At 47.9% G+C, this 15,269-nt stretch overlaps 1 protein-coding gene across 2 annotated transcripts in view; it reads left to right on the plus strand.

The window, feature by feature from the left end:
• GLB1 (galactosidase beta 1) overlaps window positions 1-15,269 on the plus strand; it is an 85,788-nt gene that overhangs the window by 12,044 nt on the left and 58,475 nt on the right. For both annotated transcript variants that reach the window (XM_047100224.1, XM_047100225.1), the window contains exons 2-4: window positions 11,218-11,387; window positions 14,238-14,388; window positions 14,926-14,986. In XM_047100224.1, the coding sequence (XP_046956180.1) occupies window positions 11,218-11,387; window positions 14,238-14,388; window positions 14,926-14,986 (382 nt within the window). The remainder of the gene's footprint in view (window positions 1-11,217; window positions 11,388-14,237; window positions 14,389-14,925; window positions 14,987-15,269) is intronic.

The following is a 15,269-nucleotide window of genomic DNA, read 5'->3' on the forward strand; positions in this document are numbered from 1 at the left end:
GGAGGGAGTATCACGAATTTGACTCTTTTCATATATCTGATGTGTTTCAGTCCGTTGAAGTGATAAATCTTTTGATGCTCACAATCTCCTGTCCTTGGCCAGTTGGAGCCAGATTATTTCTGTGGCATTTTGTTGTGACCCTAATAGTTGTTGACAGTTTTGGGCTTATTTTGTACGTGTTTTGCCCCGGATTTGGACTAAGTAATTTCTGGAAGGAGTTCCGGATTCCTTTTAGTGGGAAATATTTAGAGGCTGTGGTTTAAGTGTTATAGGAGTTAAGTGCTGCTCGCTAGTGTCATTTCTAAGCTGTTTCAGTGGCTATTGCTAGGAAATAAATATTTTTTTTAGGAAGAGAAAAAAATAAGTTATATTAGTATTTCCAATTCAAATGACAGATTATGGGCTTTTTTTTTTTTTAAATAGACTTTATTTTTTAGAGCAGTTTTATGTTCACAGCAAAATTGAGTGGAAGGTATAGAGATTTCCCACATAGCCCTGATTACAGGGTTTTTACCTCACTTTCTCTGATTTTATTTCTGAAAATGTTGGTTGCTGATGACCAGTGTCATTTCTTATTTACTATATCCCACTTCTGTATATTATGGATTCAAAATAGCAATAAAATATTACTAGGGTGAAATCTGCGGGATGCAGTTTTGTTTGTTCGTTTGTTTTACCTGAAATGCAGCGTAAGATGTGTTTTTGTCCTTAGGCTAAATGCCGTCAAAATATTATTTCAAATTCACTTGAAATTGTCCTTTCCTGTGTGGAAAGTTAGGTCTGTTTTCAACTTTTAAGAATTGTTTTATAATTTTAAGACTCGTTTTTTGGTCTTTTTAGACTGTGTGCTTCACCTCTTCTGTGAGATGAGGGGGCAAAATTAAATCTGTAACTGCCTGCGAGTCCTGGAGGATTAGGAACTGGCCCCACACTGTGTTTCTGCCATTTTCTCCTCCGTTCTGCCATTTTCCTGCCTCTTCCACTGTCATTCACGCTCTCCATCCGCCATCTTTAGGAATGCTGGATGGAAATCTTTCTGGAACAAGAGAGGCATAAATAAATGAACAAACTTGATGAAAATAGAATGCATAAGCCATAGCAGTTCATCCACAAATTCTTCCACATCCATATTGATTGTCCCCATTCCCTGTGGCTCTTTTGCTTCAGACGTGTGGCTGATGTCCTGGTGCTTCCATAACACTGGATGTTTGAAAGGCTCTTAGCTCTGGCCCAAAGTTTGTTGTGGAGTCATCTGAAATAGTCCTTCTCCGTCTCTTTGTTCTGTGAGCTGAGGGATCTGGGAAGCCCATGTGTACCAACTCTCTTCCATTCCGATCTTCTCCGCTGCCCTTAACTTGTCCCTCAACCCTAAGGCGCTAGTGGCCTTAGGAGGGTTGGGTCTCTGCCACTCTGGAGCTGAGCAGCTCACATCAGGAATTCTCCAGGCTTTTGGGCCTGGAGTGAAAGGGTATGTAGCGTGCTGGGGATGCAAATCCATTGAATGGGTGCTTTATCAGAGTTATACTGAAGGGCTTGAAGACATATTGTCTTCCCGTGGTCAACATACCTCCCAACCTGTGGGTCACCGAGCTTTTATTTCTTTAATCCTGTGGAGGTATGTGCACAAGTAATGCAAATATGATTATTTTTAGTCCTGAGCATTAGGAAACCTGGGGAATGTTCACATTACCTGGTCATGTAAATTTTGGTATTATGTTTAACATTTTTAAGAAACGCCTATTTACCACTGAAATAATCTGAATGGAGTCAATAACTTTTAAAAATGTTATATTGGACAGTATGAGTCCCTGATGTGTAATTGGTTCAAGGATATTTTGTTTGTACTGCTGTCTTTTTTCTCCAGTGTTACTATATGCATTATGTACACGGGGGTCTTGGGAAGGTGTGTGCTTTGCCTTGCTTGGAATTGCTTTTTCTAAGTGTTTTGTGACCTCATGCATTGGAAACACTGACGCTCCCAGCCCTGCACATGTGAAATAAAACCATGCTCTTCGGTATTCTGTTCCCGTGCCAGTTAATGTAGAAGGGGTGAAATCTGCACACAGGTCAAATTTTATGGTATTTGTATGTGGGGGGGTCAGCTCTGAAGGCAGATTCCCTCTTTCCTTCTCCCCCTACATTTCTCGGTGGCCTTACTTCTGTCAGAGGTACCACAGCTCCGAGATATTAAGGAGGCTGGCTCTTTTAGGCTGGATCCTCTCAGGTCCTTAGATGTTGAGGGGAGTCACTTTGGAGCCACGAAGCAGATTTTCCCTATTTACCTTGACCATGACCGTCACCATTTAGAAGCTGTCCCTCAGGGGTGACTCAGTCGGTTAAGTCTGACTTTGGCTCAGGTCATGATCTCACGGTTCGTGAGTTCAAGCCCCACGTCGGGCTCTGGGCTGATAGTGCGGAGCCTAGTTGGGATTCTCTCTCTCCTCTCTCTCTGTCCCCTCCTCCCCTCCACTCGTGCTTTCTCTCTCAAAATAGATAAATTTAAAAAAGAAGAAGAAGAAGAAGCTGTCCCTTAGGTGATGCTGCTTCTGTAGCTGTCCCTGTCACCCTGCTGCTTTTCCAAGCTTCAGAGACCTGTCACTGCTCCCTAGGTCCAAATAACATGATGTTGTTTATATATCAGACAGCGTGACAGCCCAGGGGATGTGCTGATGACCAGGGTCTCTCATGGGAGAGAGTGGGGCAGTTAAGGGGACCTGGGACCAGAGAGAATGTGTACTGCTATCCTGCCCACTTACAAATGGCTTTTGATCCTTTTTACTGATAGTTTTGAAAAGAACAGAACATTAGCCACAGACCCAATGCCAGAGGCTGCACTGACTGCTCCAGTGACAACACTACACCCACACAGCAGGTGCCACTCGGGCTGCTGCGTGGTTCAGTTAGCAGTCCGCTGTCATCCACCATGATCCGTCTGCTCTGCGGGGGCTCACATGTGATGTGAATGGGGATCTGAAGAGAACGTTCTGTGATCTCTGCGGAGGGGGCACTAGGACCTGCCATTCCAGGAGGAATTGTAGTCTTACTTCAGATTGGTCTTGGGTTGAGTTGGGGGAGTGGGCACTTGCACGATTTCCACCTGGCTCTTCCGTCCACGATGCCTCTGACTTACGGTAAGGGTTCTGGGGCTGTTAAGGAAAACCATCCCAATATGCACTCAGGACCGGGGAAATCGCCGGAGAACAGGCCCTCTGACTTGTTGGATCCACTGTAGAAGGACCCTGGCCATGGCACCCCTTTCTGCCTGATTTCCTAAAGAGTGATAAGGGGGAGTGATGGCATGTCAGATACCCTGGTATGTCAGCTCAAGTGTATCCAGCCATCCCCACAAGGTCTGGAGGACCATTTTCCTGAGGACACAGGTACCCGAGTCCTACTGGGGAAGGATTAGGAGAATATTCATTGGGCGTCCTGGAGTGGCATCACAGAGTTCTTCCTCAAGGGATCCATCCAACCCTCCGTTCGGTCAGTTGGCTGTTTGTTGGAGAGCTGGCCCAGAGCCAGGAACTGGAGGAAGGAATCACAATTGTCCATTGCGGTGGCTGACATCGGCCTTTTGCTCACGAGGTCTTGATTACCTTTTTCTTGTTAGACGGGTCAGGCAGCATCCTTGCTGGTTACCCAATCATCCCACCCTCTGGAAAGGCTGTGGTTGATGAGCCATTGCCTGAGATTGCCACTGGTCAGCACACCCTGGCCTCGCCGGTCGTTGTGGTAATTATGTTGTCCCTCGCTGGGGCATTCCGGAGAGTGTCGTCATCCTGAGTGCCACAGCAGCGTTTTCTGCTCCAGCCTCGAGGGCTCGACAGCCTCGCTGGGCTTCTCGAGGATGCCTGGGCCCTGCTCAGTGGAGCATTCCTTCCTGAAGGCAGTGTTCTCTGTCCTGTCTTGGGGGATGCAGTCCGATGGTGGCCTGTTTGGTCACCGTTTTTGCATTCCCATCTCCCTGAGACGTCTCCCACGTTCCTCAGGATGCCAAGCCCATCCTGGCGTCTCTGCCTCGTTTCCTATAGGCCAGTATCCTGTCCAGGTTCGGGGAGCTGGCTTCCAAAAGCATAGCAACTGGTTAAGGTACTTCCATCAAGATGGTAACTCAGAGGTCATGGGAGAGGGCACCGTGTCGGTAAACTCCCCTCTATCCAGCCTCACATTCTGCGCCTCGGGATCCCGTCCCATGTGCCCGCGTGGTTAAGTCCTGAGCCTTACATCTCCGGCCGGAGACGTCAGTCTTTAAATATTGCCGCGGAAGCTGTTGGCATCACAGAATGGCTGACTTGAGCCCCTCAAGCGGTCTTTCTTCAAAGCCTCCAAATCTGGTAACAAAAAATCAGCCAACTTCAATAATCCTTGCAATTACCGGCACCTACCATCCCCCTGCCCCATTCCAAGGGTAGGGCTACGGCAGATGCCGGCTGTCCTTCGGCCCATACCTCCTCCCAGTCCTGCACAGGCGAGGAGCTCAGAATTTGTATTTACACGCCCACTTAGCACCAGCTGTAGGGTTCCTGTTGCCGTTCGATAGATATGAGAAATCCAGGTACAGGCTCACATCCTGAGGATCTGCTGTTTAGGCTAACCCTGGCACCCGCTGTCTCAGAGTGGGTCCCTCTAGAAGTAACACACGAAATAAAGGCTTGAGTGCAGGTGACCTGAGAAGTGAGCCGAGAGTGCAGGGAGGAGGGGCAGGTGAAAAGAAGCAGAAGTCTGTTTAAGGACGCATCATGGTTCTCGCTCTGGGCAGTAGGGCCGGGATCCTGCCAGCCATAGAAGGTCTCCAGAATTGTCTGCCCGAAAGAGGAGAATGCAGTGATCCACCCCCATTGGTTGAGGGTTTTCCAGAGGGGCATGGGAACCCCCTGGATCCCTGGGAGAGCAGGTTCCCATGTGTGGCAGGAAGGCACAGAGTCCCAAGGTGTGGGTCTGGGCTGAGACACTGTCAGCATAGAGTGTACTGAGCTCACACAGGACCGTCCACGAGGGCTGCAGCTGACATGGGTATGCTTTAAAAACCACTCTCAACCTTCTCTTTTAACTCTTTACGTATCAAAGCTGTTCCTGCAAGGTCAAGAGCATGCCCTCCGTCTCAGGGGCTGCCTAATACTTAATTGTGGGGGGGGGGGATACATACACTCATGCACAATGCCCTTAGCCTAGAAGCCGTAACTCAGTTCATCAGTCCACTTTTTAATTTTATTTATTTATATTTATTTTTCCAGTTTTACTGACAAACGCCCATCACTGTACAAGTTTAAGGCATACAGCATGATGGTTTGATTTACGTATATCGTGAAATGATCACCACAGTATGCTCAGCTGACATCAGTCTTCCCATATAGATACAACGGAAAGGAAGGGAAGAAAGGAAGGGAAAACAGTTTTCTCCATGCCGTAAGAACTCGTAGGAGTTTCTCTCTTCCCAGCTTCCCCGTGTATCACACGGCAGTGTGAACTACAGCCATCATGCGGTGCATCACATCTTTAGTGTTTCTTTATCTTTTAACCGGAAGTTTGGACCTTTTGACCACCTTTCTCCAATTCCCGCCCCCCCCCCTCCCCCGGCTGGCTTTTTTATTTGTGTCAATGTTTTACCAGGACAAATTTTCACACACAGAGTTGAAAGGATTTTATGCCCACCATCCAGATCCTACCATCAACGTGTGGTGGCCATCCATGCACTCATCAGTCCGCCCCATCTTTTGCATGTAAGCTGCAGGCACTCATGTAGTCCCCACTCTGAGTACTTTAGCGGGTCCTGTATCATTGACTAGGGATCAGTATTTGTTTATCGCTCTTTCTTCCCCCTTTTAAGGTGAACTTTACATACAGTGACGTATACAAACCTTAAGGGTACCATTCGGTGAGCATGACAAATGCACAACCCCGTATAGTCCAGATCCCTCATTCAGCTAGATTACAGTTACCCCGGGACGTTCGCTCGTGTTCCTTCCCGCGCAATGCCTGCGTCCCTCTCCCAAAGGCAGCGACTCCTCTGATTTTTTTCCCACCATAGATTAGATTTGCCTGTTCTAGAGCTTCACATGAATGGGCTCCTCCGGTGGGAACCTTTTGCGTAGGGCTTCTTTCGCTCAGCATGACATTTTTGAGATGTATCCGTGTTCCCGGAAGCCCCAATAGCTCTGTTGATGGATATTCGCTTCCTTCCAGTGTTGGACAATGATGGATAAATCTGCTGTGAACATTTGTTACAAGTCTTTTCATGAACCATGCTTTTGTTTTTCTTATAACCGAGAAAAAGCCTTTATTTTGAAGTGCGTTTTTTTTAAAATTTGTTTATTTTGAGAGACAGATTGTAAGCAGGGAGGGGCAGAGAGGGAGAGAGACAGAATCCCAAGCAGGCTCTGCATTGTCAGCGCAGAGCCCGACGTGGGGCTCGAACCCATGAACCTTGAGATCATGACCTGAACCGAAACCAAGAGTCAGACGCTTAACCAGATGAGCCACCCCGGAGCCTCTAAGCTGCATTTGGTTTAAACAGTGTTGCAATTAAAAACAGACACACAAAGGGACAAAGAGAATACCCATGTATCCATACCTAGCTTCCGTGATGATCAGCTTTGCTCTATGTGCCCTCTCTTTTTTTGTTTGCTCTTTTTCTTTTCCATCTGTAGTGACCTCAGAGGTTGTCATTCCACCCAGAAATACTTCTGGATGTATCTAGGGGGTGCCTGGGTAGCTCAGGCGGTTAGGCGTCGACTTTGGCTCAGGTCATGATCTCACAGTCTGAGTTCCAGCCCCACATCAGGCTCTGTGCTGACAGCTTGGAGCCTGGAGCCTGCTTCGAATCCTGTGTCTCCCTGTCTCTCTCTGCACCTCCCCTGCTTGTGCTCTCTCTCAAAAAATAAATAAACATGCAAAAAGATTTTTTTTTAAATATTTCTGGATGTATCTCTGATGAGAACTTTTTTTTTTTTTTTTTGTGAGGTCACCATGCCATCATTATAGCCAACAGAATGAACAGTTTTAATTCCACCCAGTGCCTGATCTGTATTCAGTTTTCCCCGTCATAATATTGGGGTTTTTTTTTGGCAGTTCATTAGAATCAGGATCCCATGTTGCATTAGGTTATTGTGGCTCTTAAGTTCTCTTTTGTTTTCTAACAATATCTTGTTTGATTTTTTAAAAAAAATTTTTAAATGTTTATTTATCTTTGAGAGAGACACAGAGCATGAACGGGGGAGGGGCAGAGAGAGAGGGAGACACAGAATCGGTAGCAGGCTCCAGGCTCTGAGCCGTCAGCACAGAGCCCGACACGGGGCTCGAACTCACGAACCGCGAGATCATGACCTGAGCCGAAGTGGGACGCTTACTGACTGAGCCCCCCAGGTGCCCCTATCTTGTTTGATGTTAATACCATCAATCTGCTAGAGCAGCTCTATCATCGGGCTTCTAGAATGTCCCTCGTTTTGCCTTTGGCGCATTTTGCGTCCTTGTGTTATCATTAGATTACGGTTCATCTGAGATTCAAGTTCAGTAATGAGGACTGCTTTAGGTGGGGCTGTGTACCTCCTGTTGAGTGACAACATGAGGGACATAATGTCTGCTTGTTCCCTTTTTAAGAGGCTGAGGTTGGGGCGCCTGGGTGGCTCAGTCGGTTAAGCATCCGACTTCAGCTCAGGTCACGATCTCGCGGTCCGTGAGTTCGAGCCCCGCGTCGGGCTCTGGGCTGACGGCTCAGAGCCTGGAGCCTGTTTCTGATTCTGTGTCTCCTTCTCTCTCTGCCCCTCCCCTGTTCATGCTGTGTCTCTCTCTGTCCCAAAAATAAATAAACGTTAAAAAAAAATTAAAAAAAAAGAGGCTGAGGTTGAGCAATCATGTAGGTATAACCCACAGGTGTTAATATCTATGCAGTCTTTATTTCCCCCCGATGATATGTCTTTTAAGTCTCTCTTCTTTTAAATGCCCGCGGTGTTTCCACCTGAGGCCAGTGGGAGCCTCTTCAGGTTAACCCCTGTGTCCTGCCTCCAACCACCCACCCCGGTCCTGCCACTTACACCTCCTGTCCACTGCCACGCGCTGCCGTCACCGTGGTCCCTGACTCTGCTTCCTTTTTGCTGCCAGAGTGCCAAACATGTGAAAACCGTGTTTTCAGGCACTCTTCTGTGTAAGTCGCTGTCCGTGGCCCTTGGCCTGAAGCCCAGGCCCATGAGTGGATGTTGGGGCACATTTGGTCTGGTCCTGCCCATCTTCAGCTCCTGACTGCACCGTCCCGAGGTCCCAGGCCTCCCTCTCTGCGTCCCCCACACCGTGTCCTCTGCCCGTGTCCTTCCCCTTGCCTCATTCCACCTCATCCTGGGGCTCAGCTCAGGCCAGTAGTTCGCAGCCCTGGCCGTGCAGTAGTACATCGTCGTCTGGGCAGTTTTAGGAAACACCAGTGCCCGGGCACCACCCAAGATCAATTAAGCTCTGAATGTCTGGGGGTGAGGCCTGACTTGGCGGGTTTTAAAAGTTGGCGCAGGTGATTCTGATGTGTGGCCCAAGTTGAGAGCCAGGGCTCCTTCCTCTGGGAAGCTTGTCCTTGTGTCCCACACCTGCGTTACATGCCATTTATTACCTCCGCAGCATTCCGCTCTAATCCTGACCCCGGCTTTGTCGAGACACAGTCGACGGCTAACACTGTGGGTTAAGCTGTGCGACGTGAAGGTTTTATCCTTGCTCTACCCACCTGGGCCTCACCGCGTTGACCCCTGGGTCTGTCCCGGGCCATAGGGAAGCTCCGTGCAGGCTGTGGCCACATCTGTGTGGCTCCCTCTGTTACTCCTCAGCACATAGTAGGGGGCTGGCCATATTTATGAAATGGATGGGAGGGAGATATTGGGGCTGGATTCGGGGGTTATTTCAATGCAGGGACGTTGCTGCACCGAGTGGGACAGAGACCTGAGTCCCTTTCTGCTGGACATTTCTCACCCACCACATCTTCTGTTCCTCCGAGCCCCTTGCCCTAGACAAGAGGGCTTCAAACAGCCTGTCCTTCTCCCGGTCGCTTATCCTTTGCTACCCGTCCCCAGAATTTCCCCACCTCACGCGCCGCTTCTGAACTCACGGAATGTGTGGGAAACCCTTGTTTGCCACCTGGTCACATACATGCCGTGAAAATGTCTTCAAGTGTCATCCGTTGGGCACCTGGTAAAAGAAGTAGCTTTTATATTTTTTGTGAGTTTCTTTAGGAGTTTCTTGCCTTTGAAAGGCAGCTAAAGCCTTGTTTACTAGAGGAACAAAGTAATATTAAACTGACACTCCGGCCTTTAAAAAAAAAAAAAGATTCTTGGGGAGCCTCGGTCGCTAATCGTCCGACTCAGGATTTTGGCTCGGGTCGTGATCTCACGGTTTCATGAGTTCGGGCTCCGTGTCAGGCTCTACGCTGGGAGCTTAGAGCCTGTTTGGGATTCTCTCTCCCTTGTTCTCTGCCCTTCCCCCAATTGCGCTCTCTCTAAATAAACAAAAAAACCTTAAAAATAAAATTAAAATAAAAAATGATTCTTAAATAATTTATTTGTTTAAAAAAATTTTTTTTTAATGTTTATTTATTTTTGAGACAGAGACAGAGCATGAATGGGGGAGGGTCAGAGAGAGAGGGAGACGCAGAATCTGAAACAGGCTCCAGGCTCCGAGCGGTCAGCACAGAGCCCGACGCGGGGCTCGAACTCACGGACCGCGAGATCGTGACCTGGCTGAAGTCGGACGCTTAACCGACTGAGCCACCCAGGCGCCCCATGATTTATTTGTTTATTTTTGGTTACGTCTATTGAGGTGAACTCACCTACAGTAAAGCTGTCCATTCGCCCCTAAACGATCTACTCTGAGTTGTTTAACTTTTCATCACGGTGCTTTAACTCCCTAAGTTGGATTTCAGGCCAGGTGTGATCTAGGACTCATGCTGTCACAGTTACTTCAAGGGAGACCTCCAAAACTGTCATGGACTGTGGTGCTGCTATGGAAAAAAAAAAAAAGGTTTTTAAAAAAAGCCTAGGGGCACCTGGGTGTCCCAGTCGGTAAAGCGTCTGACTTTGGTTCAGGTCATGCTCTTGTGGCTCACGAGTTCAAGCCCCACATCGGGTTCTGTGCTGACAGCTCAGAGCCCAGAGCCTGCTTCGGATTCTGTGTCTCCCTGTCTCTCTGCCCCTCCCCCACTTGTACTCTCTCTCTCTCTCTCTCTCTCAAAATAAATAAAACATTAAAAAAAAAATTCCTAAAGCTGCGCAGGAAATCTTACCAAGAGTGGGGGACAGCACTTAATTGGTTTCTTATGGCTCTGGTCCTGTTGGCACCCATGACCCATCACTGCCTTCTTCCATCCACCAGAGGGCAGTGTTCTCTTCTGCCTCCCCTTTGACATCTTCCCCTTCAAATTCTAGCATTTCAGCTTCTGAAGTGATCTCCAGTGTTTCTCGAAATTTCATTTGCCTAGGTTTTTTGATTTTGCTAGAAACACGCCTTCCGTTGCAAACCCGTACAGACTTACATCTGATGCAACTCTGCATATGTATACATAACAACCGTTTCATAAACTAATACTTAACCATGTGTAGTATGCTGATATTTTATTACTAAAAAAGTGTCAATCAAAAAAAAAATTTTTTAAGTGCCAGTCATCGCCCAAACTGGGTTCATGATTCACCAGTGGGATTGCGGCCCCTAATTGGAAACAGATTGGCTTGAAGTTCATCTCGTCAGACATCCTGCATGTTTATGGAAGTGGAGATGTGGGGTTCGAGAGAGTTCACCTGGTCACTGCCAGACTTAGAGCACCAGCCAGGACTCTAGACCTCTCATGTCTTGCCTGCACCCGGGTGACATTACTGTCGAGGTGCATCCAGTGCTCCAGTGAGTGACCGCCACAGGGAGGGAGGGTGTGATTGTGTCTTCCATTCCCAGCACATTGGGCTTTGCTCGATCAAGGAAAGAGTCAGCTCCGGCAAGGTCTTTACCAGATCAGTGCTGGCCTCTGGAAAAGTAAGCCCCTGGGAATCCTGCACAGGGGTCCTTCCCGGTGATTTCTGTTGCCTGAGTGCATTAGCCACTGTCTGGGCAGCGGTTTGCTTTTGGGCCCAGAAGCCACGCACTGACTCGATCAGCAGATTCCACAAATGAAACAGGCAGGAGGCCGTCTGCCACTGAGAGTTTCTGCTTCCCAGATGGGGAAGGTGGAAGTTCTCACGTGGCCCCATCCCTGCCCCCTAGAATGCTTCCCAGAGGACGTTCAAGATCGACTACAGCCACAACCGCTTCCTCAAGGATGGCCAGCCGTTCCGCTACATCTCGGGGAGCATTCACTACTTTCGGGTGCCCCGCTTCTACTGGAAGGACCGGCTCCTGAAAATGAAGATGGCCGGGCTGAACGCCATCCAGACGTAAGTAGGAGGGCACTGGGCTCTCACCTGGGCCTAGACACCCGCGCCTGGAGACGGGCTGCCGCCAGCTGCGTTTCTCCGCGCGCCTAGCGGTTTCATTGCTCAGAACGGGAAATAGCATAACCTGGTGTTCTGGGAGGGGCTTGTCCTCAGCTCGACTGGCCCATCTTCAGATAATTAACCACTTCTTCCGATCTTGAACCTTGTCAATGGAAATCGTGAAGTGAATATCAGCTTTGAAAGGAAAGGGAAGTAACCGTGATTGAGTGCTTGCCGTGCGCAGGGCCCTTTACATAAAGGATTCCATCCCTTCACTCCCCTTTATGGCTGGTGAGACTGAAATTTGCCCAAGTGCCTATTTTTGGCCAGAGGTCTCCCTAGAACTTGAAGGTAGCAATGTTTATAGGCGGCCACAGCTTCTCTCAGTTCTTGGGGGAGTGTGCCAGGCTAGGTAGGTTCCTGAATCCCAGTTTTTCTTTGTGGTTCTGCTGGGGTACTTCTCTAACTCCAGATAGAGAATTACCCCAATAAGTATCTCTCCTCGTCTCTCCTGCTGTTGCAAGGTGACTAATTGGGAGAAAAGCTGGGTTGGCTGGCCACTCTGGTTTTTGTACCACTGATGAGGATTGCTGATAGCCTCTTCAAGATAAAGGGTGAGAAAATGCAGAGGCAGAGGCCTGGGGCATCCATTTCCTCCCTGTAGTTTAACACTTAGGCTCTGGGGGACGGGGCTGTCTGTCCCATGGAGCCCTAAAGCCATGGGATTGTGGAAAAAGGCCATAAGCCAGGGGTCATGCGAGAGACCTCTGCGATGGCAGTGGGTGGCTCCGTATTCCAGTTTGTGTCCCATGTTTTTGTCACTTGCTGTGTGCTGCTCCTGACAAAATCTCTTGTAGGAGGACACAAGGGTTGGAGGGGTTTTTTGTTATTGTAATAATTTATTTGTCTTTTAATTTACATCCAAGTTAGCATATGGTGCAACAATGATTTCCGGAGTAGATTCCTTAATGCCCTTGCCCATGTAGCCCATCCCCCCTCCCACCACCCTTCCAGCAACCATCTGTTCTCTATATTTAAGAGTCTCTTATGTTTTGTCCCCTCCCTGTTTTTATATTATTTTTGCTTTCCTTCCCTTCCATTCATCTGTTTGTATCTTTTTTTTGTTTTTTAATGTTTATTTTTGAGAGAGAGAGACAGAGCACGACCCAGAGGAGGGGCAGAGAGAGGGGGAGACACAGAATCCAAAGCAGGCTCCAGTCTCCGAGCTGTCAGCCGAGCCCAACACGGGACTCGAACTCACAAACCGTGAGATCCTGACCTGAGCCCAAGTCGGACGCTCAACCGACTGAGCCACTCAGGCGCCCCTTTCTGTTTTGTATCTTAAAGTATTCATATGAATGAAGTCATATGATATTTGTCTTTCTGTGACTAATTTCACTTAGCGTAATACCCTCTACTTCCATCCACGTAGTTGCAAATGGCAAGATTTCATTCTTTTTGGTTGCCGAGTAATACTCCATTGTGTATATATACCACATCTTCTTTATCCGTTCATCCATTGATAGACATTTGGGCTCTTTCCATACTTTGGCTATTGTGGATAGTGCTGCTATAAACATGGGGGTGCATGTGCCCCTTCGAAACAGCACACCTGTATCCTGTGGATAAAAGCCTACTAGTGCAATTGCTGGGTCATAGGGTAGTTCTGTTTTTAGTTTTTGAGGAACCTCCATACTGTTTTGCAGAGTGGCTGCACCAGCTTGCATTGCCAGCAGCAGTGCAAAAGACATCCTCTGTCTCCGCATCCTCGCCAACATCTGTTGTCTCCTGTGTCGTTAATGTTAGCCATTCTGACAGGTGTGAGGTGGTATCTCATTGTGGTTTTGCTTTGCATTTCCCTGATGATGAGTGATGCTGAGCATTTTTTCATGTGTCGGTTGGTCACCTGGATGTCTTCTTTGGAGAAGTGTCTATTCATGTCTTTTGCCCATTTCTTCACTGGATTATTTGTTTTTGGGATGTTGAGTTTGGTGAGCTCTTTATAGATTTTGGATACTAGCCCTTTGTCTGATAATGTCATTTACAAATATCTTTCCCATTCCGTTGGTTGCCTTTTAGTTTTGCTGATTGTTTCCTTTGCTGTGCAGAAGCTTTTTATCTTGATGAGGTCCCAATAGTTCATTTTTGCTTTGGTTTCCCTTGCCTTGGAGGGGTTTTCTTAATTTTTATTTTTATTAAAAAGCATTTTCAAAAAATAAATATCTCTTATTACCTTAGCATAGGTATTTTCATTTTCCCTAAGCCTTCCACAGGTATATATAATTTCTACATAGTAGTAATTAATGTTTATGTAATTCTGTGGTTTTTTTAAGTTGTTAAATAGGAATGGGCATTCTTTGTGGGTCATAAACTTAAATGTGTCCCCCCACCAAGTTTGGTTCACTTGGGTAACTGCTCTGAAAACTCAAGACAAGGCCTCTTTCCCAAGAGGCTGCCGAGGGGAGCTATGTGAGTGTCCTGAGGGTTTACAGTTCTGCTGACGGTTTAGAAATTCACATGAGGGGGGCGCCCGGGTGGCTTAGTCGGTTGAGGTCATGATTTCGTGCTTCTTGAGTTCAAGCCCCACATCGGGCTCTCTGCTGTAAGTGCGGAGCCTGCTTCAGATCCTCTGCCCCCTTCTCTCTGCCCTTCCCCAGCTCATGCTCTCTCTCAAAAATATATAAACATTTAAAAAAAGGAAGGAAGGAAGGAAGGAAGGAAGGAAGGAAGGAAGGAAGGAAGGAAGGAAGTCACATAGGACAACTGGATTTTTGAGCTATTTCCAAGAAGGGGCTGTGTGTTTCTTGGCAGGTACGTGCCCTGGAACTTTCACGAGCCCCAGCCAGGACAGTACCAGTTTTCTGGGGAACACGATGTGGAATATTTTCTCAAGCTGGCCCATGAGCTGGGACTGCTGGTTATCCTGAGGCCCGGACCCTACATCTGTGCAGAGTGGGACATGGTGAGTGTGCCCAGACCTGGCTCTGCCCGGCTGGTGCGTGTGACAGGGGCGGGCTGACTGGCAGGGATCTGGGGCAAAGTGAGTTAAAGCAGTTTAAACAGTTTCCCATTCCAGATGACAGTGAGTCTGTGACTACAGCCGGCATAGGGATCTTTTACCTCAGGAGGTGTCTAGGCAGAGAGGAACAGGGAAGGGTCCGAAGGCATGCGTCCTCCCCTTGGTGCTCACATAACTCAGTTTCCCCATCGGTTAACGGTACGGGCTCCGTCTACCTCACAGGGTTGTTGTACAATTAAGTGGGATGAGCCATATAAAAGCTTTGATTATTCTCCAAACACTCCATTCATGTGATGTCATCTTACTAGTAAAAGGAAGTTATGATTGCTACCGTCCCTGAAAGTTCTACACCACAAAGCCCGCCTCGACTACCCCTTCTTGCCTGAAAGTCTTCTTTTCCCTCACCGCTAAGAGTAATTTCTCTCTGCCTTGAGACCTCATAATGGCTTCTCCCTCCTTTTGCCCCACCCCCCATCCTAGGGAGGATTGCCGGCTTGGCTGTTATTAAAAGAGTCGATTATTCTCCGTTCTTCTGATCCAGGTAAGTTGTTACACGTGTCCTGAGAGAATGATGATGTCTTTCGCGACATTTTATACCAAAAGCAGCAGGTATTTTGAAGGCTGGGGTTCTTCTGCACAGACACTTTGGAAGGCTTAGTGGAAATGTGTTAGTCAGTGTCCACTGCAGACTTTGAATGTGTAGGAAATAAGGCTGTCTTGAACTGTTTGACCAGATCTTGCTGATAAACTGGTGACTCTGAACTGGCACTGGGCCCTGTTTGCGGTTGACCGACTGACTTTAATGCTTTCTCTTCCTACTTTCT

This window comes from Lynx rufus, unplaced genomic scaffold (genome assembly GCF_022079265.1).
Source record: "Lynx rufus isolate CCGP_SWC_20201006 ecotype Redwood Valley unplaced genomic scaffold, mLynRuf1.p SCAF_5, whole genome shotgun sequence".
NCBI lineage: Eukaryota > Metazoa > Chordata > Mammalia > Carnivora > Felidae > Lynx > Lynx rufus.